The sequence below is a fragment of the Microcebus murinus genome, chromosome 18 (assembly GCF_040939455.1).
Source record: "Microcebus murinus isolate Inina chromosome 18, M.murinus_Inina_mat1.0, whole genome shotgun sequence".
Classification (NCBI taxonomy): Eukaryota; Metazoa; Chordata; class Mammalia; order Primates; family Cheirogaleidae; genus Microcebus; species Microcebus murinus.
The window spans coordinates 31960722-31983416 of record NC_134121.1 but is presented as its reverse complement, the minus strand read 5'-3'; the positions used below and the strand labels follow the sequence as shown (position 1 = coordinate 31983416).

Genomic DNA, 22695 nt, shown 5'->3' with positions numbered 1-22695 from the left:
ATATATTGTCACACTCATAGTCATGTATATATGTGTAATGACATGTTTTTTTTTTTTTAGACAGAGTCTCACTCTGTTGCCCGGGCTAGAGTGCCGTGGCATCAGCCTAGCTCACAGCAAGCTCAAACTCCTGGGCTCAAGCAATCTTTCTGCCTCAGCCTCCCGAGTAGCTGGGACTACAGGAATGCACCACCATGCCTGGCTAATTTTTTCTATATATTTTTAGTTGGCCAATTAATTTCTTTCTATTTATAATAGAGACAGGGTCTCGCTCTTGCTCAGGCTGGTTTTGAACTCCTGACCTTGAGCGATCCGCCTGCCTCGGCCTCCCAGAGTGCTAGGATTACAGGCATGAACTACCATGCCTGGCCATGACATGGTTTTACATATATATATATATATATATATATATATATATATATATATATATATCTCACCATGTATCTCTTTTATATTTATCATCATAAAAGAATGTGTCACTATATAAGTGTATGGAGTTACTGTATTTATTATATGAATGTCACTATGTGTGTATGTGTATGCTCTTCTATGTGTAACACATGTCATGTTTATATCATTGCATGTGTGTGTACTATTGAATATGTATGTGTCCTGGGTGTGTGTATATCCCTGTGTGTGACTGTGTGACACGCCAGCCATGTCACTTGTATGTATAAATGTGTGTGTGTGTGTCACTGAACGTTTGTGTTACTGGCATACATGTATAGGGCCTCTGTGTGTCAATGCACTTGCATGCTGGTGCATGTGTGCTTTGTATATTAGTATCTGTGCCCTTGTCTATGTACAAGACGATGTGTGTGTCTTTGCCCAATTCTTATACTACCAATCTAGACTGTCTTAGATTAAAACTGGAGGTATCCAGGCACGGTGGCACACACATGTAAATCCCAGAGACTGAGACAAGGGTGTCACTTGAGCCCAGGAGTTTGAGACTGCAGTGAGCTATAATTGTGCCACTGCACTCCAACCAGAGCAACAGAGCAAGACCCCATCTCTTAAAAATAAATAAATAAATAAATAAGTGCACTGGAGGTAGGCAGCCTTCAGTTTGGGGGAGTAGAGAGTGGAGGGCAGGGCAGGGCCAGAGCTAGGGTAAAAAGTGCAAGAAGCCCTCACACCCCTACCCCTCTAGGCCCTTCCCCCTTTCTGCAGATTGCCTGGGCCCTTCCCTCCTCCGGCTGTGGCCTGGCCAGGCCCAGGGGCCTCTGCTGATCTCATAGTCAGGGCCTAACCTGTTTTTCTCTCAGGAGCATGAGAGTGGTTCTCCCTCCCAGCCCTTCGGTGTGCCCACGCCATCCACGTGCCAGCTACCCCATGCAGCCACCCCCCTGCCCAGCAACAGAGTCTCAGACAAAAGAGAAGCAGAGTCCATTCTTTATTAGTGTTGGGGTCCTTGGCACCACCACCCATTCCCCTCCGCCTGCCCTCCCCTGCCAGCCTTCCCCCTCGCTCGCGGCTGCTGCATCGGGGATCCACGTGTGCAGCCCTCCCCGCACCCCCCCCTCCAGACTCCAGGCAGCAGAGAGGCTGCTGTGGCCTTTTCTCGATCATCCGGAACCAGGAAGGGCAACACTGTGGTGGCAGTAGAAGCATTTCAGGGGTCTGGGCCAGTGGCAAAAGTGCATGAGGCGCTCACCTGTCGTACATGGTCCCGAGAGTCGAGGAAGACGGTGGCGGTGGCGGTGGCGTGGTCTCCGAAGCCCACAGTACACTCATCCATAAAGTAGGAAACACTACACCCTCCAGTGCTGTTAGTAGTGCTTTCTACTTTATGGGTGACTGCACTGTCTGTCTGTCCGTCCGCGTGTACTCTTCCGGCCGCCTGCTCCTCCTCATTCTTGCTTCAAGAGCCCCCAGCCCTCCCTGTGGCTCCCTAAGACCCTGCCACCCTGCTGTGGCCCCCAGAGGGCCCGCCCTGGGCCTTGTGGGCGGTGACTCAGCATGGCGCCAGACTTGCCTCCTCTACCTCCCTCCCCCACTTCCTCTTTGGTTCCCTCTTCCCTTCCCCCTTAAGACTCCACCCATCCCCCACCTTTAGGGACGCTCAGGTAGAGACCATGTCCTCTGGAGGCCTCACCCCAGTCCCCAGTTCTGTCACCCCCTGCCTGCCCTCCAGAGTCCTAATGAGGCAGCCACAGCCCCCGACCCCCCCCCCAGGGCCTTGGGCCCCAGACTCCCCATCAGCCCATGGCCCTGACTCCCTCACTGCCCTGCTGCTCCCCAGGCGGAGCCCAAGAGTGTCCCAACAGAAATGGTGGCCATGTTGGGCAGAGGAAGACACCCAGTGCCCCTTGCTGACACTGGCCCCACTTTTTAGCCTCCGCTCACCCTCTGCCATCCCCACCCTACTTTCCAGCCGTCCTCCCTCAGACCCTACCAAGCCCTTTCTTCTCCTGAAGGCCAGGAGCCATTTTATCTCCCTTGGCTAGAGATTATTTTGAGGAGCTGTTCCACCACGACGGCTAGGAGATCTAAGGGTCTTTGCACCTCTTTGGCTTGAGCGTTGCTTGTAAGCCTTGGCACCCAAGCCCCTGACCACCCCCAAGCATCTGCACCCACAGCCTACAACCCAAGCCCCTCCTGGCCCCTTGAGGCCCAGAGGCAAGGCGCCCCCAGTTGGGGCTGAAGCGAAAGTTCTGGCCCTTACCTGCTGCTGCGGGGCTGAGGACAGCAAGCCCTGTGCTCCAGCTCCAAAGTGGGGTTCCCTTCAGGGCGGGCAGGGCTTATAACCCCGAAGCCACGTGGGCCAGATCTCAGGGCGCCCAACGGTCTTGGAGCCCGCCCCCACACCGCAGCGCAGATTAGTGGCCCCTCCCCTCCCTAGGGAGGACAGACTGTCAGGAAACCAGAGACAAGGCTGGGTATTGGTGGGAGGGGGGTCTGAAGAGACCATCACACGCCCTGGGCAGGTGGCTTCCGGACCCCAAGCCTGCCCTTCCCCCCCCACGGCACAGGCTCCGGGGGATGGGTTGAGAGTCTGGGACTCACTAGGGGCATTGGGGCTGACCCCTGGAGAGAGGGGCTCCCTGACAGTGCCTTCGGTGAGTGCCCAAAACAGGGAGCCCAGAATTCCAGCACAAGAAAATGACATTCTCTCTGAGCCCCACCTCCAATGACCCCAGCCCAGAGAACTCCCTTTCCTTGTGGACATTCAGACCAAGCTCCTCTATGCGCTTCCCAGAGAGGCCATGGAGGTGCCGATGCATGAAACGGGGTCCGGCCCAGCATCCCACAACACCCTCAGCACCCCACAGTCCCCTCCCCCCAGCCCCAGCCTGCAGGAGACCAGGCCTGGCCCCTCGGCACAGTACATGGCGCTCTCTCAGGCCAGGGGGCCTCTTGGCACCAGGCTTGGGATCTGTAGGGACAGAAAGGCAGGGCAGAGCAGTGGTGGGGCCAGGGTCCTAAGGTCCATAGGTGCCATGGGCAGGAAAGAAAGGGGGCTTGCAGGGAAAGGGAGGGAAAGAGGCTCTGAGGGGAGGTTCTGGCGGCCACCGGATGTGGGCAGGGGCCCGCCCACCTGCATGCCACCCCCGCTTTCCCCATGGGGAAGGCAGGAAGCTGCCCAGCCTGGGCTCCTGGCTGGGGGAGGGGAGCAGGTCGTGGATCTGGGCAGGGGGCTGGGTGGGCTGAGTCTGGGCTCCCCAAGCCTCTCAGTGGGCTTGGCTGTGGAATCAAGAACAGGCTTGGGGGAGGAAAGAGAGGTCGGAGAGGGTGAGAACCACTGGTGGTTCCTTCCCATAAGGCCATGGGCCTGTCCTCTGGGTGCCCCATTTAGGGACGGGCCCACCTAGACTTCAGGGTACTCTCAGGAGAGCACTGGCAGTGGGGCTTCAGGGAGGAAGATTGCCCCACATCCTTCCCAGCAGGAAGGGGCCCCTTGACCTGGAAGGTTGTCCCATTCCCGGGCCCTTAAAACGGGACAGAGAAAGGGGAACAGGGCCCTTCACCCCCTCTGAGGAGAAAGTGGTGAGGAGGGCAGCTGCGCAGGGCCAGCTGGCCAGAAATGGGACAGTGCTGCTTTAAGAGACCACCGCTGCCTCAGGCCCTGGGTGGAGGAAGTGGCTGCCCCAGGCGATAAGAGTATCTAAGTAGTGCAGTAACCTGGGTTCCTGGACCCCAGGGCTCCTCCTCCTCGAGCATCTCACCCCTACCCCTGTTCACAGCATCCCCATAACCATCACTTCAGAGGTGTCCTGTCCCCGCAGGGGGAGAGTCACAGAATGGGAGCCAGGGGGCCTGGCTTCTGGGCCCAGCTGTGCCACAGACCCCCTCAGCATGTGACCTGCGGCAAGTCAGACCTGAGGTTCCCAGGGACAGACATCACTCCAGCAGTCTCCAAACCAGCCCCTCTTCTGTCCTGAGCAGGGTGGGGTGTCCCTGATGTCTGCTCCCCTGTGACAACAGAGGCTGCTTTCCCCCTGTATGTTCTCAATGCCTCAAGGCCCCCAATTTTGTTTGTTTGCTTGTTTGTTTTTTGAGGAGAGGGCCTGAGGCCTGCCCTCTCTACTGACAGAGCTCCTGGGTTTGGGAGGTTTCTAGAAGGACTGGGCCTTTTGCTGGTTCCCATCCTGAGGCTGGGGCTGAAGAAAGATGGGATTAAGGAGGGGCTCGTGGTCCCTGCACCCTGGACTTCTCCCCAGCCCAACGACGACTGCCAGCTCTCCTGGGCCTCAAACCAGGAGAAATGGGACAGGGCCAGAGATAAAATCCAGGACAGGGAAAGGGGCAGAGTGGGAGACGAGGACACAGAGGCAGTGAGAAGCTCTGCGAGAGTGGGGTGTGGTGTGTGGGGTGGGGTGTACGCCTGTGAGTGCAACAGGGGCGCTGGACTGGAAGCCCTGCCATTGGCTGGCGCAAGCCACACGTGTGGTCTCCGTGACTGACCAGCACGTGCCTGAGGGGAGAGCACCTGTGCAGACACCGCCACAGGCTGCCCAAAGAGCTGAGAGGATCCAGTCTCCTTTCTAGAGAGGACCAGCCCAGAGCCACACAGACACACTGTTGCTGACACGCCAGCGCAGGCCTGCACACATACATGGAGGAAAGCCTGCTACACACTCCCGGACACACCGGAAAACGCAGGAAGGATGCCTCACTTGGGAATCTGGGGCCAGTGCTCAGGAGGTGCCTGGCAGGAGTTGGAGGTGGGCTTAGAACATGGGACCTCTGTGTGTACGAGGCCTGACTCCCACTCCTGCCCCTAGAGCTGCCTGTTGCCAGCGTCCCCCAGGATGAGAGAGATTGAACTAAACTAAACTAAACCCTGGTGATGGCCTGTGGCTGGGGCAGGTCTTGTCTCTGCTTGTGGAGGAGAGAGGAGTTCAAGTTGATACTTCAAACTCTGCCCCCTCTCTGCGGTAGGCCCGGGCTCATCCAGGCGTTCACTGGGCAACCTCGGCTCACTTGGACTCTGCTGTAAAATGTCCTCCAAGGTCCCTTCTGGTTCTGACATCAGATTTCTGCTCAGAGGAAGTGGGGGGTAGGGGCAGCAGAAACAAGGTGGAAATAGCCCACCTTGTTTGGGGGGTCTTGGCTTGTGAGGGGGTCTGGGCTCGGGGTGGCTCCAGGCTCACCTTCCCTGCCTCCCATCCCCACCTCACTGAGCTCAGGGACAGCCATCTTTGTGTGCCAAGCTGAGGCTATGGGCAGGTAGAGGTGAGCCTGAGGAGAAAAGGACACAACCCCCGTCCTCACGCACTGCCAGTCTCTCAGGCAATGTGAGAGACCTTCGCTGTCAGTGTGAGAGAGCAGTTCGTGTCTGAAGCAGGGGCACAGCTTCGGTCTGAGGGGGACACTTTACTCCTACCTCGAGTGAGCACTGAGTCTGAGGGGGTGAAGGAGAAGACACATATACACCCCTCCCCCACCCCCACACACCCCTCTGTCTTACAAAGTTATGGCAACAGTGCAAAGTAGTTCTGGGTTGGGGCTGACAGGGCCACGGGGCTGGGCGGTTGGATGCTGTAGGGGCAACCTCAGAGTCACAGCGGGCATCAGAAAAGGAAGTGAGGATGGGTAAGAGGGGGGTTGGAAGAAGAGACTGGGCAAGGAGGAGAAAGAGGGAGAAAATGGTCTTTTGAAGGCCTAATGCCTGCAAGGAGAACAGGCCCAGAGGGTGGGAGAACTGCCTTGAGCTCATTGTCGCACAGGAAGACAGGAAGGCAGGAAGACAACCAAGCCTTCCCCTCCAGCTGCACAGGCCTGGGGAGCCCTCACTCGGCAGGCAGGTGGAGATGGCAGCCCAGATAACCTGCCTGTGACAAGACTACAAGAAAGAAGCCACAGGACCTAACCACTCACAAACAGGAAGCTGAGAAGGCAGAGCAGGCCCGCCCTCCAGGAAGCTAGGGCTGGGGGGCAGTTCGGGCCTCAAAGGAGGGAAACTGAGCCCTGGCATTGCAAAATAGGGCTCAAGCCAATGGGAGTCAATAGTCCCAAATGTTGGGCCCCTTCCCCATCTCCCTGGAGAGGCAGCCAAGGGAAACAGTGCTAAGGGAGGGAGGTGCCTCAAGAACCCAAGACAGCCCTGTGTCCCTGCAGAGGTCATCTCAGCAGCAGGGAAGCTCTCCTGTCCCATCTCAGAGCCTTGAGGAGTGTTGAGGGGCCTCCAGGCAAGAAGAGCGGGCAAGCTGTCATCCCCTACTTCTTGGCCTATACTGCCCAGAGTCCTCTAGGTGTGACGTCATGCTCTCCTACTCTTCTCTGTCTGGCAAGGGGCAGCTCCAGGGCACAGTGGATCACCCTAGGAGGCCACTGTTCTGTGAGGCAGGATTCTGGCTCAGCTCTCCTGGGATCATAGGATCCAAGGACTTGCAAGCAGCAAGGTCAGGCAGCAACTGGCCCTGAGTCAGGAAACTGAACTGCAAGCCCAGAAAGAGGCAGAAGGCAGCCTGAGGTCACAAAGCAAGTTGGGGCCAAGTTCAGGGTTCTTTCCACACCATTTGGGAAGAGGCAAGATGGGCTGGGTAGGAAGCGGGTGCGAGTGTGACAAAGAAGGCTACCTTGTGTGAGTGTGACAAAGAAGGCTACCTTGACCATTGCTGTGGGTGTGGTTGTGAAACCGGAAGCATTCTCCTCTGGGATCCGCTAAGTACACAGGCAGGGAAATGGGAGAAAGCTCCCTCCTGGCTCCCTCCACACACAGGGGCCTTGCATGGCTGCACCTGCTCCAGTTTTAACTGCTACTGTGTGTGTGTGTGTGTGTGTGTGTGTGTGTGTGTGTGTGTATGTGTGTGTGTGTGTATGTGTGTGTCTGAAGGCTGGTTCTTGGCCTGGAACCCTCTATATTCCCTTATCAGCCCAACTCCCTACTCAGAGACAAGAGACTAGGGGTCTAGTCCCCACCCTGTAACTATTTACAGTGTAACTTTGGGCGGATCTCTGACTCTCCCCCTACCTTCCCCAACCTGTTTCTTCACCTGTAAAATTGTGGAGGGAATTGACCAAAGGACATGTTTGTGCTCTAGGAAGTCCCCAAGAGCAAAGGGGCCCAGGGACCTTGGAGGAGGAAGCAGAATTTCCTGTGTTCCCAAAACTGCCCAGCCACAGGGCAGCCCTGGGATCTTCCCAGCTGGCTCCAGGGTGTGCCTCCCACAGCTCCCAGAGCACAGAGAATTCTCCCCCACCTTGGCTGGGAACAAGGGCAAAGGGCCATCTATTCCCTCCTGCCAGCCTCCTGCCCCTTCAGGATTCCTCACGTCCCAGGCACAGCCAGAAAAGCAGGTGAGGACTGCCCTGAACCACTCTGGGCTCATCCCATTCTCCTTCTTCTACATATGGAGCTAGGGGAAAGAGTGGCAGCCCGGGCACCTAGAGGACTTGACAAGACACATTCAGTCTGAATCTCATTTAATCATCATGCTGACCCCGTGGGGTAAATGGTGGGATCCCCAGCTCAGAGATGAGGAACCGGAAACTCAGCAAGGTTGTTTCACCTTCCTGAAAAATCGGCCAACAATCTGCATTTCATTTCTCTTCCCCCATGGGAGCTCAATTCGAAGTCCCCCTAAAGGACCAGGTCTTTTTGTGAGGACCTGTCTCTCCTCACAACCCTGTCAGAGAAGGAAGCTGGAAAAAGCAGTGGGAGGGACGAGGGGCAGACCCCCTGCCCCCAGGCTTGCGGGTGGGGGAGCAGAGGGGTCTAAAGGGTAGCCAAGCAGTCTGTAGAGTCTCTTCTGCAGCAAATGACCACCCCAGCCCCCAGCCCCTTCTTTGGGAGCCTATTAAGCAGTCAGATGGGGGGAGGGTTGGCCACCAAGGTGGGGGTGGGGGTGACGGTCAGCAGCAGCAGCAGTTCACAGCACTGGAGCCGTTAAAAAGTGACTCAACCAGAAAGTGCGTTTGAAGCGACGCCCGCTGGGGCCCCAGAGCCCCAGAGCCAAACCTCAAAAAGACGAAGTGAGAAAGACAGGCCTTCGGGGGCAGGGCTGGGGGTGGAGACCCAGCCTGGAGCCAGCCTGGCCAAATAAGGGCAAATGCTCTGGGGCGGACCAATGGGACGCCAGCGGCTGTGTCATGGGGCTGTGGCTGGGGTGGCGGGTGAGAAGCCTGGGCAAACCGGGGTGGGGGACACGGGGCACAGGCCCTTCTGGAGGGCTCCAAGGGTGGTGAGCCCCGAAAGGCATTGAGGCCCTCACCCCCAAAGTGACCTTGGTACTAAGGTTAGTGGGCCCAACCTGTAGGCAAAAGGAAAACAAGGAAGACCACCCCTGCCCCTCCCCCTGCCCCAGTTATGGGCCCTTGATCCCCATCTGCCATGGCAGAGCTGACGGGAGTCCACAGGACATTGTTGTGCAGGGGAAAAGGCCTGGGCTGAAACACCAGTGCAGCCTCACCTGGCCACTGCCCTTGGGCAAGTGGTGGAATGGGAACTCAGTTTTCCCATCTGTGGAGGGGAATAATGATGCCTCCCAGGATGGCACTGAGGATCAAATGCAATAATGGAGGGGCCAGTTTTGAACTTGGAAGTTGCCAATAGATGAACCTGGAAGTTATCTATTGATTATTGTTGTAGAAGTACGAGCCCAAAAGCTGCTTCTCAAATTCTCGCCTCCACTTGCTGTGAAAAACCCTTTGTAAGGCCACCATGTGGTTCTCAATTCTGGTCCGCAGCATCTATAACAGGATAGGGGAGGTGCAGAGGCCAGAGGCCTCCTCCAAATCTAAGCTTGGTCCCTCATGCTGCAAAGGCAGGGAGGGATCTTTCTGTTCTTTTAATCTTTCTGTTCTTATTTTTTGTGAGACAAATTTGTTTGTTTTTAGATAGGGTCTCACTGTGTGAGATACCCACCTCCTCAAGCTCATTCCCCAGGGATGTGTCCTTCTCCACCTCTCCTCCACCTCCTCACCTTCCTGACTCCAGACCATGCCCCACCCCTCCTCCTGAGAGCCCGCCCTCAACTCCCTGCTTCTCTGAGGCAGGGCTGAGGAAGTGAGTCTACTCAGCTGCCCAGAGAAAGTGCTGCAGCTGCCAGCACTGGGTGGGGTGGCTGCTGGCTTGTCCCAGGGCCTCCCCAGCCCGGCCTAGGCCCAGGGGACTAAGGCTGGGCACTGGCTGCTACCCCCTTCCTCTCAGGAGTTCTTCTCCCTCCCAAGCGTGGATTTGCATTTCCCCTTTGGCCTTCTGCTACTCAAGCCCCCAGGGATGAGGTGACAGTTAAACCCCCACTTCCGGCTAGTGACCCCAGAGCGCTCACTTCCTTCCAGGTATTTTCCGGGATGGGGGGAAGGAGTTGAAAGGGTGGCAGTTGCTGGGTTTGGGGAGAAAGGATGAGGAATCCATTTTGGAGAGAAGGTAGCGTCCCCTCATCCTGGTGTCTGAGGCTGCTCCCCACCTTCCCTCAAGCTCTCTCTTTAGCACAAGAGCTAGGTTTGCAGGAAGGAGTGTACACAGGCAGGAAGCTGCACATGGGAGCTCTTGAAATGGGCCTGCCAGCTCCCTGACTTCTTACAGGACTAGGCCTCCATCTGCCATGGATGGATCCCCAAGGAAAGCTCCTTAGGCTTCAAGTTCTCTGTCAACACCACCATAATGCCTGCCCTCTACCCTGAAGGGGAGTATTGAGAATGGGGGAGTGCCAAGGCCTAGAGGGGAGATGTTTTCCACCATATTTCTCAGAGGATCTGGCATCTCGGTGCCAGCAGTCCAGGACAGGTCCCTCTGTACTCGGTTCCTGCGTCCTAGGATCTCAGGTCAAACAGAAACATCTTTAGGCAAAAGTCAGAGCCAGGCAGTATAGGACACATAAAGTAGTGGTGACCCCCCTTTTGAGGTCAAGCTGACCACTGTCTCTGAGGCTCAGTCCTCTTACCCATAAAGTGAGGGGCCATCTGTTCCCAGTTCTGATGTTCTATCATCTGCCTTGCCCAGGGCCTCAACCCTGTGGACCTTACACACCCACTGGTGAAGGCCTCTAACCCACCAAGGCACCAGCAGGCAGCCATGTGCCCTCCTTAATCTAAGCCCTGATGGCTCACTCTATGGCAATTTTTACCAAGCATGGCTATCTATTCAGGCTCAAACAAGACTGGAAAGAAGACAGCCACACATAAGCAACAGAAATGACAGCTGACACACTGATATGAATCCAAGAGGTAGAAAAATAGTCCTGAATGATTTCACCAATGATAAAAAATACGGAGGTTTATAACAATGACTTTGAGCCAGGTATAGGTTAAATGACATTCAGAATCCTGTATCCAGGCTGGGCGAGGTGGCTCACGCCTGTAATCCTAGCTCTTGGGAGGCCGAGGCGGGTGGATTGCTCAAGGTCAGGAGTTCAAAACCAGCCTGAGCAAGAGCAAGACCCTGTCTCTACTATAAATAGAAAGAAATTAATTGGCCAACTGATATATATATAAAAAATTAGCCGGGCATGGTGGCACATACCTGTAGTCCCAGCTACTCGGGAGGCTGAGGCAGAAGGATCGCTCGAGCCCAGGAGTTTGAGGTTGCTGTGAGCTAGGCTGACGCCATGGCACTCATTCTAGCCTGGACAACAAAGCGAGACTCTGTCTCAAAAAAAAAAAAAAAAAAAAAAAAAAGAGCGAGACCCCGTCTCTACTATAAATAGAAAGAAATTAATTGGCCAACTAATATATAGAGAAAAAATTAGCCGGACATGGTGGCGCATGCCTGTAGTCCCAGCTACTCAGAAGGCTGAGGCAGTAGGATCGCTTGAGCCCAGGAGTTTGAGGTTGCTGTGAGCTAGGCTGATGCCACGGCACTCTAGCCTGGGCAACAAAGCGAGACTCTGTCTCAAAAAAAAAAAAAGAATCTTGTATCCAAACAACAAGGAAGTATATAATACATTTAAAAAAAAAAAAGGCCAGGTGCGGTGGCTCACGCCTGTAATCCTAGCTCTTTGGGAGGCCGAGGCGGGCGGATTGCTCGAGGTCAGGAGTTCAAAACCAGCCTGAGCAAGAGCGAGACCCCGTCTCTACTATAAATGGAAAGAAATTAATTGGCCAACTAATATATATATAGAAAAAATTAGCCGGGCATGGTGGCACATGCCTGTAGTCCCAGCTACTCAGAAGGCTGAGGCAGTAGGATCGCTTGAGCCCAGGAGTTTGAGGTTGCTGTAAGCGAGGCTGACGCCACAGCACTCACTCTAGCCTGGGCAACAAAGTGAGACTCTGTCTCAAAAACAAATAAACAAACAAACAAAATATATATATGTATGTAGTGGCACATGCCTGTAGTCCTAGCTTCTCAGGAGGCTGAGGTGGGAGGATCTCTTGAGCCCAGGAGTTAAAAAAGTCCAGCCTGCAACACAGTGAGACCCTATCTAAAAACAAACAAATTTGTCTCACAAAAAATAAGAACAGAAAGATTAAAAAGACTTGGTAATTTTTAAGTTTTAGCACCTATGCTTTTGTGCTAACAAGGAAAATGCTTCAGTTTCCATAGATTTGTGTATGATTGATGTATTAGAATACCTATTACCCAACAATGCTAGAGGGATGAAATTCTTGCCACACTTATCTAGAACTTACCTAGAGGTAGACAACTTTGGATAATGATAGTCCCTTACATACACTTAATCGTTTATAGCTCTCGAATTGCTTTTACCTAAGTTAATATATTTGATTCTCACAACTACCCTAAGACAAAGACCACCAACTACATCTTTAAGCAAATTATTTATTTGAAGTATGACAGCAAAGTGAAAAAATCACAAGTATATAACAATTTTCAGAAAGTGAACTGACCCTCATAATCAGCATCAAGATCAAGAAACAATATAACCACCATCTTAAGTGGATCTCATGCCTTCTTTCACCCCCCACCTGTCACAGGTAACCACTATCCTGCCAACCAAACACCTAGTTTTGTCAGTTGTATTTCATAGAGAAGAAACTTTTTAGAGAAATAAGGTGACATAAAAGTCATAGCTAGTGGCTAGGGGGTGGGGAGGCGGCGACTGTGCTCTCAGTTGGATACATGTGTTTTTAGCACACATGAATCTGTGTTCCAGTGGACTGCAATAGTGCCATCATCAAGCTGCAGATGGAGGCGGGTGTGCGGCACACATCAGCAGGAGCCTAAGAGCTGCTGGAGTGGAACAGAAGATGCAGCCAAGGGAACTGGAGAAGGGCTTGACTGGTTTCCCAATGCTCTGCATAGGGATCCTTGTGTAAATCCCATAATCCATTGCCCCCACTGCCTCCATCTCTTTGGCTAATTTTAGGCTTGAGGACTTGAGTAGGGGGAGTAGGGTGGTTGGTGGAGCTCAAAGTGTAGGGAAAATGTGTTGTAACTTCACTCAACAGAAAGCTAATGCTTTACACTGGTTCTGTGGAACAGTCGAGCAAAGCTTGCTGTTTGGGGATATGTCAGAGACAGCAGCCCTTAACTGGTGTGGGCATTTTATTTCTTGAGCTAAGGCTCCATTACTTGGTCATGGCCAAGTCACTCTAACTCTCTGAGACTGTCTCCTCATCACTAAATAAGGATGTTAACATGTCCCAGGGGTTTTGTGAGGATCAAATGAGATAGGGGAAAGCCCTTTATCAACTGTAAAATATTTCCATGAAAGGCTTTACTGATACTAAATAAACATGAACCAGATTTTGAGACAGTTATTATTAGTCTGTTGTTAAACATTACCTACCTGCCTCTTTTATACATATAGAGATCAGACGGAGGGGGTGGCTAAGAATTGAGGAGCAGGTTGTAGCCGGGCTGAGAATAACAGGGTAAGTGGCCACACCAAGAGCATCAGTCCCCAAACCTGGTGAGCCAGGCCTGCATTTAGGCCCTCGCCAGCTCACCATCATTCTTGGGGAAACTGCTCTCCTTCAAGACCAGACATCCTGATCCTTGCTGTCAGCTACCAGTCCCTTCTTGGGCTGGAGGCTGCACTCATCAGTGCACTGCCACTTAGCCCTTCACTTTTTGGGAAACCCTAGCCCCACAGCATGTGGTGGGACAATGGGGAATAGACAGGCAAGGTGAGGACAGCCTGGCTACTACTGTTCCTAGTCTGTCTGACTTGAGTCCATCTTTGTTGAACAAGGGAGTAGCCTTGCCCTTCTGAAGGAGAAAGCCGAACTACTGAGCAAGAGACCAAGCAAGGAGAAATCTTAAGACACTGGGCAGACCCAGAACCTTAGCAGCCAGAATGGCGGTGAAACTTTGACCAGACATAATGAGCAGAACAAAGCCCTCATGGCTACGGAAAGCAGGGCAGCAGTACCAGCACTTGGGACCCTTCTTCTGCACAGCACTTCTCACTCCTGGGGGGAGCCTTGAACCAAGTCCTCATTTTAGCTTCTTTGGGCTCCCAGTGAAGGATGGAACTCTGGCATCTTGCTGCCTGTCTAGGCTGCTATGTGGCACCACATGCAGGTTCCAAGCCAGAGAAGGCAAGAGCTAATATAGAAGCAGCTCCCAGGCAGAACCCACTTGGTAGTCTGTGGAATCCAGGCATAGCAACAGGCCACCCCACCCCCACAACCATCATCTTTCGCTTCCTGTAAGACTGACAGTTAGAGCTCAGCTCAGTGTGGGGCTAAGGCAGACTAAGTGTGGTTATTTGTGCACACCTCATCTTGCCTCCCCTCCCCACAAATGTTTCCATTCTCACAAAGCAGCCACGTCCGGGTCAGACGCCCAGGACAGCAGCTGGGGCTTTCCAAGGGACTTTTTCAGAAAGCCAGTGAAAGTTGGGTGTTGGCTGCACAGCCTGGGCACTCTTGCTGAAACCTACTTCTTCCCCCCAGGATGCAAGCTCTAGCCTGGCACCGGTGCTTTCAGATTGAAATTGAACAGAAATCACCACCCAGGGAGCTCTTTCAGTTTGCAGGGATGGGGAAATTTTTGTACAACTCAAGTTTGGAATTGGGATTATCAGACCATTCGCTCAGAGCTTGAAGGCACCAGAGAAAAAGGTTCTGGTTTGCAGACCTCTGTGAGTGGATATGAGCAGCATGGCCAGTCCCAGGCTCCTTTCCATGGGCCCACAAGAGGACAAGAGGGGACAGATACTGGAGTCAAGTCGGCATCTCTCTTCCTTCCCACACTCCAGGGCACAGGTAACAATAGAAATCGACTCAACAGCAACACCAGGTGGCTAAGAGACACAAAGCCCTAGTACAGGCACCTCTGCTAATGAGTCAGAGCTCACCCTGCAGTTGTGGTTCTGGGCATTTCCCTCCACTATTTTGGCTGATTGTGAAATCATTATATATGTTGAAAAGTTACTAATAAAATGAGAGCATACGAATTTTACTTTTTGCAAGATTTATGTTATAAAATATTCATATTGCTTAATTTCTATAATCACGACAATCCTGAGGTAAATAGGCAGGGTGTGATCATTTCCGTTTTATAGGTGAACAAGAAATTTAGGGAAATCAAAATGGGCACACTACCAGGATTTCTGTAGAAATTTAAGTAAATGAGAATTTATGGTGAATTGTTTTATTCTAAAACAAATAACTCACCTTGGCCAATATTGTGATATTACCTAAGCCCCCTTACTAGGCCAGAACAGAAAAAGAAAGGCTCACCTCCTACGAAGGCCCAAACAGAGGCAGACAGACCAAGGCCAGGCAGCCACCTAAGCCCTGAGGGTCTCCAGTTAGAAGAAAGTGAAATGTGAGTAGGTAGCCCAAGATATAGTAAGAACAATAAAAAGAAAATAGACAAAGAAAGAAAAAAAGAAATAGTAAACATGGTTAAGAGGCATAGGGCAATAAGAAGCCTCAGGATTTCTTCAAGAGACACAGCTGTGCCAAGTCTAGAGGGCAGAAGGATACAACCACTAGACACTGGGATTTCCAGGCTGATGTGGTTACCTAGCCTGAGGACAGCAAACCTTCCAATGAACCAAGAAAGCACACTCAAAAGGCTGTAACCCTGCAGGCTCAGAGACAGGCAGCAGGGAGCAGAAGGGTCTCCACCACTCTGAGAAGGTGCCTGTAGGGCAAGTAAGCTCTTCTTGTACCCAGCTAAGAGAAAGGGAAGGAGGCAAGACATATGTCATGGCCTTAAGAATTTTCTAGAGGTTCATATTTATTGGCATTTGACCCAGAGTCCTACCCATGGGCAAGGGTGTAGCCCTGGGCTGTGGATACGAAAACAAGCATCCTCCTCTTCCCTCAATTCAGTCTCTGTTAATCCACCAACCCAAATCCCTCCCACCTCCACCAGTAGTCCAAAGATAAAAATGGCTCAGGGACATGATGTGCTGCTCTCTTAACAGTCTGCTAAGTTTCAGAATTGGAGGGTGGGGAGTATCTAAAGTTCTGCCCATTTAGTTCAGCAAAGATGACGGCAGCCCTGTATCTTGCTAGGTCTTTATAGCTGTGTCTCTGGATTTGTAGGCCACTCCTCGACTTTTCAGCTCCCGCACGATTCCTGTGTAGAAAAAGAAATAGCTCCATGAAGGAAGATTCAGAAAGATAAGATAGGTCCCTGAGGTGCCACCTCGAAGGGGGCTATAAGCAAACTGAAGTTCCTAGACTGCTCATCAATAGTCCTGCTTGGTTGGCTTGTTACCACTGAGGATCCAGGCAAGTGTTTAGCAAACAATGATGTGGTAAGAATGAGAAGAAAAAGAGGGACATATGTAGTCATCAAAAGCAAAGGTTCCAGGCCAGGTGCCATGGTGTGCCTACAGTCCCAGCTATTCAAGAGGTAAGAGGATCAGTTGAGCCCAAGAGTTCAAGTCTAGCTTGGGTAACGTAGCAGAGCATGTCTCTAAAATAATAAATAATAAAAACAAAAAGAACAAAGATTCTGGAGCCAGAATGCCTGGGTTCTAATCCTGGCTCCTCACTTACTAGCTGGGTGTCCTCAGGCAAATTTTTTAACCTCTCTGTGCCTCAGTTCCCTCATCTGTAAAACGCAGAACCTCACAGAATTGTGAGGACTGGTGTTAATTCAGATAAAGGACTTCCACAAAGACTGGTATAGTAAATAAACATTGGCTGTTATGATGATTTTTATTACCTTGGGGCAGGCGACCAGTGACTGACACCGCATACACACCTGGCTTAAAGTTACCTGGAGAGAGAAGAACGGAGATGGCACTGGGAGTGAGTTAAGACTAACAACCACATGGAGGCTTAAGCTAAAAATGGAAGAAGTGCTGCAACTCCAGGAGAAGTGCCATCACTTCTTTAGGCCACAAGTATTAAATGACAAGGCACAGGACACTGCTTCTTTGTCTTTCCTACAACCCTATCTTTACCACAGTAAGGCCACTCACCCTACTGATTTAAGGATCCTCCACTGGATCTGAGGGACAATAACAACACTGCAGCCAGGAAAAGATAAGGAGAAAGGGAGACACTTACTGACTCGCTGCCACTTGGAAACCCAGCTGTCCTCTGGACTCATCATGGCAATGATTCTAGGGAGGGAAAAGAAATGGAGAGTCAGCCTGAGTATCCCCTGCTGGAGAGGAGGGAGACCAAGGGAGATGCTCAGCCAGCACAACGGTTCTGAGAAGAAACCTAGGAAAAAGCCAAGTATTGAAGTCTCCACTGGAAAGCAGGGAAAACTGAGTTCTAATGCTAGGAAGGGACTGACTCAAAGCTACTACTGACAAAAGGCCTTCATCCCTTCCTGTCAGTCATCATCCCCCCAAAATTATTTCACTAGGCTCAAAAACATCCTTAGCTACAGACTCCCTAGGTCAGGAAATGGAACAGCTTTAACACTAGAAGGCCAAGACTACTGATGACAAGTAACACAACCACTAGGGGGATGGGGCCTAGTGCAAAGGGAAGTATATGTCAAAACAATGGCTCCTCCTACCAGAAGTCACTTAGACTTGGCTGAGTTGTGCAGCCCAAAGCCACAGCTCTTATGAGCTATGCAGCCCAAGTACATATGGGGACCCCTCTCAGAATTTCATCAGTAAGATGAGACTCAAAGGTTGGGATATACATGAAAAACACCTAGTACAGATAGCACAGAGTAGACACTAAATAAGCATTAGCTTTCCTTATTATCCTAATAGTTCTTCCCAGGTAGCTCTGTTTCCAGAGGACCGGTAACAGAAGGATATTCAAGGGCTAAGCATCAGGGTCATTTTTGTCACTTACACATTCAATCAAATGCTTATTGATTGCCTATTGTGTCAAGTCTATTCTGAGCACTGATATTTATGGATTGCCTCTTTGATACCCATTCCCTCTTCTCTTGGCAACAACCTTGGATTCTTATTTGAAGAGAGTCCCATCCCATCCAAACCCTACATTCTCAGCCATGTGCTTTAAGTGGAACTCACTCTACCTCAAGAGGTGACAAATAGCATAACAATAGCCCCCTGTTCCTGCAGATTAATGTGGAATAGGCAAGTCTGTAGGGCAATCTTCTGGCCACAAGTATATTCTTCTCTGTCTGTCACAATCTATCTTTCTATCTAGGCTTAGAGTTCTTGTTATCCAATCTTATGATTTACCCTAAACAGAATTTCCACCGTTCTCCAAGCATACCCTATTTTTTCCCACCCCATGCCTTGCTCCAATCACTCTCTTTATTTGGAATGTTCTTTGTACCCATCTCTCACCTCAACTTCCTTAAAAATCCCATATTTCTTTCTTAAGAAGAAAGTGCTATCTCTTCCATTTCTGGTTGAGGTCATCCAGGCCTCCTCTAATCTTTAGCTTTTTATTTGCCAACTTATAAGACCAACTATGCACTAGAATGTATAAATAATTTCTACAACTCAACATAAAAACCAAACAACTAGATTCAAAAATGGGCAAGGAATTTGAATAGACATTTCTCCAAAGCTATAAATGGCCAACAAGCCTGAGTTGTTCAATATCATTAATAATTAGGAAAATGTAGGCCGGGCGTGGTGGCTCACGCCTGTAATCCTAGCACTCTGGGAGGCCGAGGCGGGTGGATTGCTTGAGTTCAAAACCAGCCTGAGCAACAGCAAGACCCTGTCTCTACTATAAATAGAAAGAAATTAATTGGCCAACTAATATATATAGAAAAAATTATCCGGGCATGGTGGCACATGCCTGTAGTCCCAGCTACCTAGGAGGCTGAGGCAGCAGGATTGCTTGAGCCCAGGAGTTTGTGGTTGCTGTGAGCTAGGCTGACGCCATGGCACTCACTCTAGCCTGGGCAACAAAGTGAGACTCTGTCTCAAAAAAAAAAAAAAAAAAATTAGAAAATGTAAATCAAAAACTACAAATTCACACCCATTAGGATGGCTATTGTGTTGGAGAGAATGGGGAAAAAACAGAACCCTTGAGCACTGCTGGTGGGAATGTAAAATGGTACAGCCACTATGGAAGACTCGACAGTTCCTCAAAAAATTAAACATTTATACTCCAGCTTGCTTTTGCTTTTGATAAAAAATATTAAACATCAAATTACCATATGATCTAGCAATTCTACTTCTGGATGTACAGATGATCTTCTATTCATGGTTTTTCAATTTTATAATAGTATAAAAGCAATATACATTCAGTAGAAACCCGTTTTTGAATTTTGATCTTTTCCCAGGCTAATGACATGCACAGGAGTGATGCCAGGCAACAGCAGTGAACCATAGTTCCCAGTTAGCTAATATAAAGGTTATACAACATTTAAGGTAGGCCAGGCTAAGCTATGTGATAGGTTAGGTGTATTAAATGCATTTTTTACTAACAATATTTTCAACTTACAATGGGTTTATCGGGTCATAACTCCATCATGGGTTGAAGAGCATCTGTATACCCAAAGGAAGTGAAGGCAGGGATTTGAACAGGTATTTGTCCATTTGTGTTCATAGCAGTATTATTCACAATAGCCAAAAAGTGGAAGCAAGACAAGTGACCATTGATGGATAAATGGATAAACAAAATGTGGTATATAAACATACAATGGAGTATTATTCAGCTCAAAAAAGGAAGGAAATTCTGACACATGCTACAACATGAACTCTGAAGATATTACGCTAAGTGAAAGAGGCCAAAAGTAAAATGCTACATTTACATGAGTTACCTAATCAAATTCAGAGACAGAAAGAATGGTGGTTGCCAGGGGGTGGAGGAAGGAGTGAATAGGGAGTTAATGTTTAATGGGTACAGATAAAAAAGTTCTGAAGATGGATGGTGGTGATGGCTGTACAACAGTGTGAATGCCACTGAACTATACACTTAAAAATAGTTAAAATGTCCACAGTTATGTATATTTTACCACAGTTTTAAAAAAAACGCTAATATACAAAAACTTCACACTGTGTCTCTCTTACTAGAAACTATTTCATTGTGTAACTCTTGACATCTCTATGCTATTTTACCCACAGATGGGAGTGGGAGTCCCTTCACTCATTTGCTGGCATTGAATGGTATTGTGCTAACAAATAAACAAAGGGACGAGAGTATCTGAGTGTGTATATGCATGTGTAGAAAGTAAAGGTTCCATACCAACATCTTTTTTGCCCAATCTTTTATTCTTTCCTAAAAGAAATTAAAGAAGGAATGGTGTTGGCCTACCCTGAAAGAACTTAGGCAATTACTGAGTTTGAGCCCAGTGTATATATAAACCCTGAATTGGCCTATAGGCCAAAAGAAACTTAACAGCACCTTTTTAACCTCTGAACAATACCTTCCTCTGGCACCTACCTTGGGGAAAGAGAAGTGTGACCTGGCCACTTGAGTTCCTCTGGTTTCCCCTTCTCCCCACTGGACAATCCTACCATGGAAAATTTTTCTTATTATACCTCTTTGAGACACCTAAAAGCACTGGCGTTGGGGAAATAATCTACAATTACTGTACCTTCCCTTCATTTTCAAAAAAGATTTTCATTCATTCAACAAACATTTATTAAACATCTATCACTTTCTAGGCACTGTGCCAGGTATGATGCATAAGATAAACAGTCTCTGCCATTGTGAAGCAGTGTTCAATGGAAATACAATAAAAGCATATATCATTTTAAATTTTTTAGCAGCCATGTTTAAAAGAGTAAAGGCAAAAGATGAAATGAATTTCACTATTTCACATCAAAATTAAGATATTTTACATTGTTTCTCATGGTGAGTCTTTGAAATCTGGTGTACATTGTACACTTAAAGTATATTCTAATTTGGACTAGCCACATTGAAGTGCTCAACAGCTACTGTACTAGATGCACAGGACTACCATGTCCTCCGATTATGATCTTAAAAAGCCTGCGCGCCACATTTACTTCTTGGGGTGTGGTGATGCAGAAGTGAATGATGGACTCTGAAAGGGGCTTACCCATCAAAGGAAGAGCTGGTGCAGTCGTATACCATCTCTCGGTTACCCTTCATCTGTAAGTATGCATCGCAATTGTCACAACCGTCATATTCAAACTGGTCTATGGTCTGGTAGGGGGGAAAATATGTAAAGGGGGAATCAAGCATGAACAAGGCCAAAACAAAAAGTACCTTTTCAATACTCTGACCTGGTCAACCTCTTGGTTCTCTATGTTGGCTCTGTCTCATCAGGTTCCCCACCCCCTACTCCTAAAGCTCCATTCCTAAGTTCCACCCTCATACTCCCTCCTCCCGTTCCCAATTACGTTTTATCTATTCCTTTCTCTAGTCTCCTCAGGATCAGGCACCCTCCCGGCTGCGGATCTCCACCCTCCTCTGACCCCCCAGTATCCTTCGGCTCCAACATCTGTTAAAGGGCCAGACATGTGCTAAGAACTGACGATTCAAAGGCATGTTAGACCGCCCGTGCCTTCAGCTGCAAGACCTGTCCGCGTTCCTACGACATGAACAATGGCCTCCTTCGTTTTCCCACTCCTCCCACCACCACCTCCTGGAGTCCTGGACCTTACTTTCCCCTTCACTGTGTCCCAGCCCCATTCCACCCTCTGTCCCCCACCTTGGTCCCCCAGCGCCCCTACAACCAGGTCCCCGACGGACACCTTGACCAGCGAACACAATAAACAAGCCCGCAGATGCCGCAGGTCCTTCGGTACCGTCTCCAGGGCCATCCTTTCCGACGGTAAAAACAACACCGAGGAATACTGCCACAGCTTCCTCTCCCGCCGGAAGTAAACAGCTCATTACCCAGAATGCCCGCCACTTCTGGCGCCTCAGATTTCCTCTTCCGGTGTGGGAGGGCACTGGCCTCCCCCCTCCCGAGGAGATGGTTTCTCCCACCGGGGAGGCGGGGCGAGGAGGCGGGACGACCAGCAGCCACCTGGGCCGGCGGTAGGGCTGTGAGGGGCGGCCGTTGGGCCCGTCAGCGGTCCCCGTGGGGGCGGGGCGGGGCGGGGCGGCTGGCGCATGCGCGGGAGCTCGCCGGCCGGGCCGGAGCCGGATCTGCGGCGCGGGCCGTTTGATCTAGACTGCCGCTGTCCGCTTGCCAGATAGCCGAGATTCTTTTTTGTCTTCCCGCTTTACAAGCAGTGGGGCAATGGCCGGACTATCTCCGCAGAGACTTAAAAACAAACCCAGGGACACCCTTCCTTCTAACTGCGAGCGCACTATAGGGTTTCCATTTGCCGTCCACAGGAATGCTGGCCTGTGGGCCGACGGCCGAAAAAATGCATATGTAATTATTTTTTAAAACTCTTTAGGTATGTGTGCTCGTTCCAGCTGATGAATTATACTTTGTGCAGCTCTGAGCATTTAGACAGTTCTTTTACTAAACATCTGTAGATTAGGTGTCCTTTAATTTTTTTTCTTTCATTTCACCCTGTGGAAAGCTAAATGCTTTGCTCTGTGGGTCACAACTGGGTGCCAGACAATCACTACCCCTACCAGACCTTTCCTGGAGAAGCAGAAGGGGAAATTGTGTGGTGCGAGGAAGACAGCAAAAAGGCCCCTCGGGCCCTGGGGAATTCTTCATACCAGGAAACCACCAGCTTGCTCCCCCTCACAATAGCCAGGTGTGTGGGCAGAACCTAGTCATTTGTGTTTATCTGAATGGGAGCTCTGGGATATAAATAGTTTCAGGCCCTGCTGTTCTATCCTTGCATCGCAGCCTCCTAATTGAAACTGAGTTTCTTCAAGGCAGGCCTACTTCTTGTTGCCGGTCCCATGCTGTGTTCAGAAGGGCTCTGTGACCCAGGTTTGGATGTTTTCCACTTTGGAACATGTTATCTGCTATCTCATGTAAACCTTGCAACAACTGCGGAGTAGGCCCATTTTATGGATGCAAAAGGTGAGCCACAGAGTATTTTGCCCAAGGTCACAAGGTTAAGTCACTGAAGCATTGTAAATTGAAGTGTG

The 22695-nt window shown here is 50.3% G+C and overlaps 1 protein-coding gene and 1 long non-coding RNA gene across 3 annotated transcripts; one reads left to right on the top strand and one right to left on the bottom strand.

Moving 5' to 3' along the window:
* Positions 1-8340: 8340 nt before the first annotated feature.
* On the top strand, positions 8341-15790 carry LOC142861945 (uncharacterized). The gene is made up of 2 exons (XR_012913065.1): positions 8341-9729; positions 14251-15790. It is a non-coding gene; the product is annotated as an uncharacterized LOC142861945 (long non-coding RNA).
* SUPT4H1 (SPT4 homolog, DSIF elongation factor subunit) lies at positions 15527-21547 on the bottom strand. Of its 2 annotated transcripts, none has more exons than XM_012764244.3 (5): positions 21384-21547; positions 20726-20832; positions 16831-16886; positions 16484-16537; positions 15527-15889 (listed from the first exon to the last, which is right to left on the bottom strand). In XM_012764244.3, the coding sequence occupies exons 1-5, from the start codon at positions 21450-21452 to the stop codon at positions 15822-15824; spliced, it is 354 nt and encodes a 117-aa protein (XP_012619698.1). In that variant the 5' UTR covers positions 21453-21547; the 3' UTR covers positions 15527-15821. The 2 variants fall into 2 exon arrangements, with proteins under 2 accessions (XP_012619698.1, XP_075850550.1); XM_075994435.1 differs by having other exon boundaries at positions 21438-21545.
* Positions 21548-22695: the final 1148 nt, after the last annotated feature.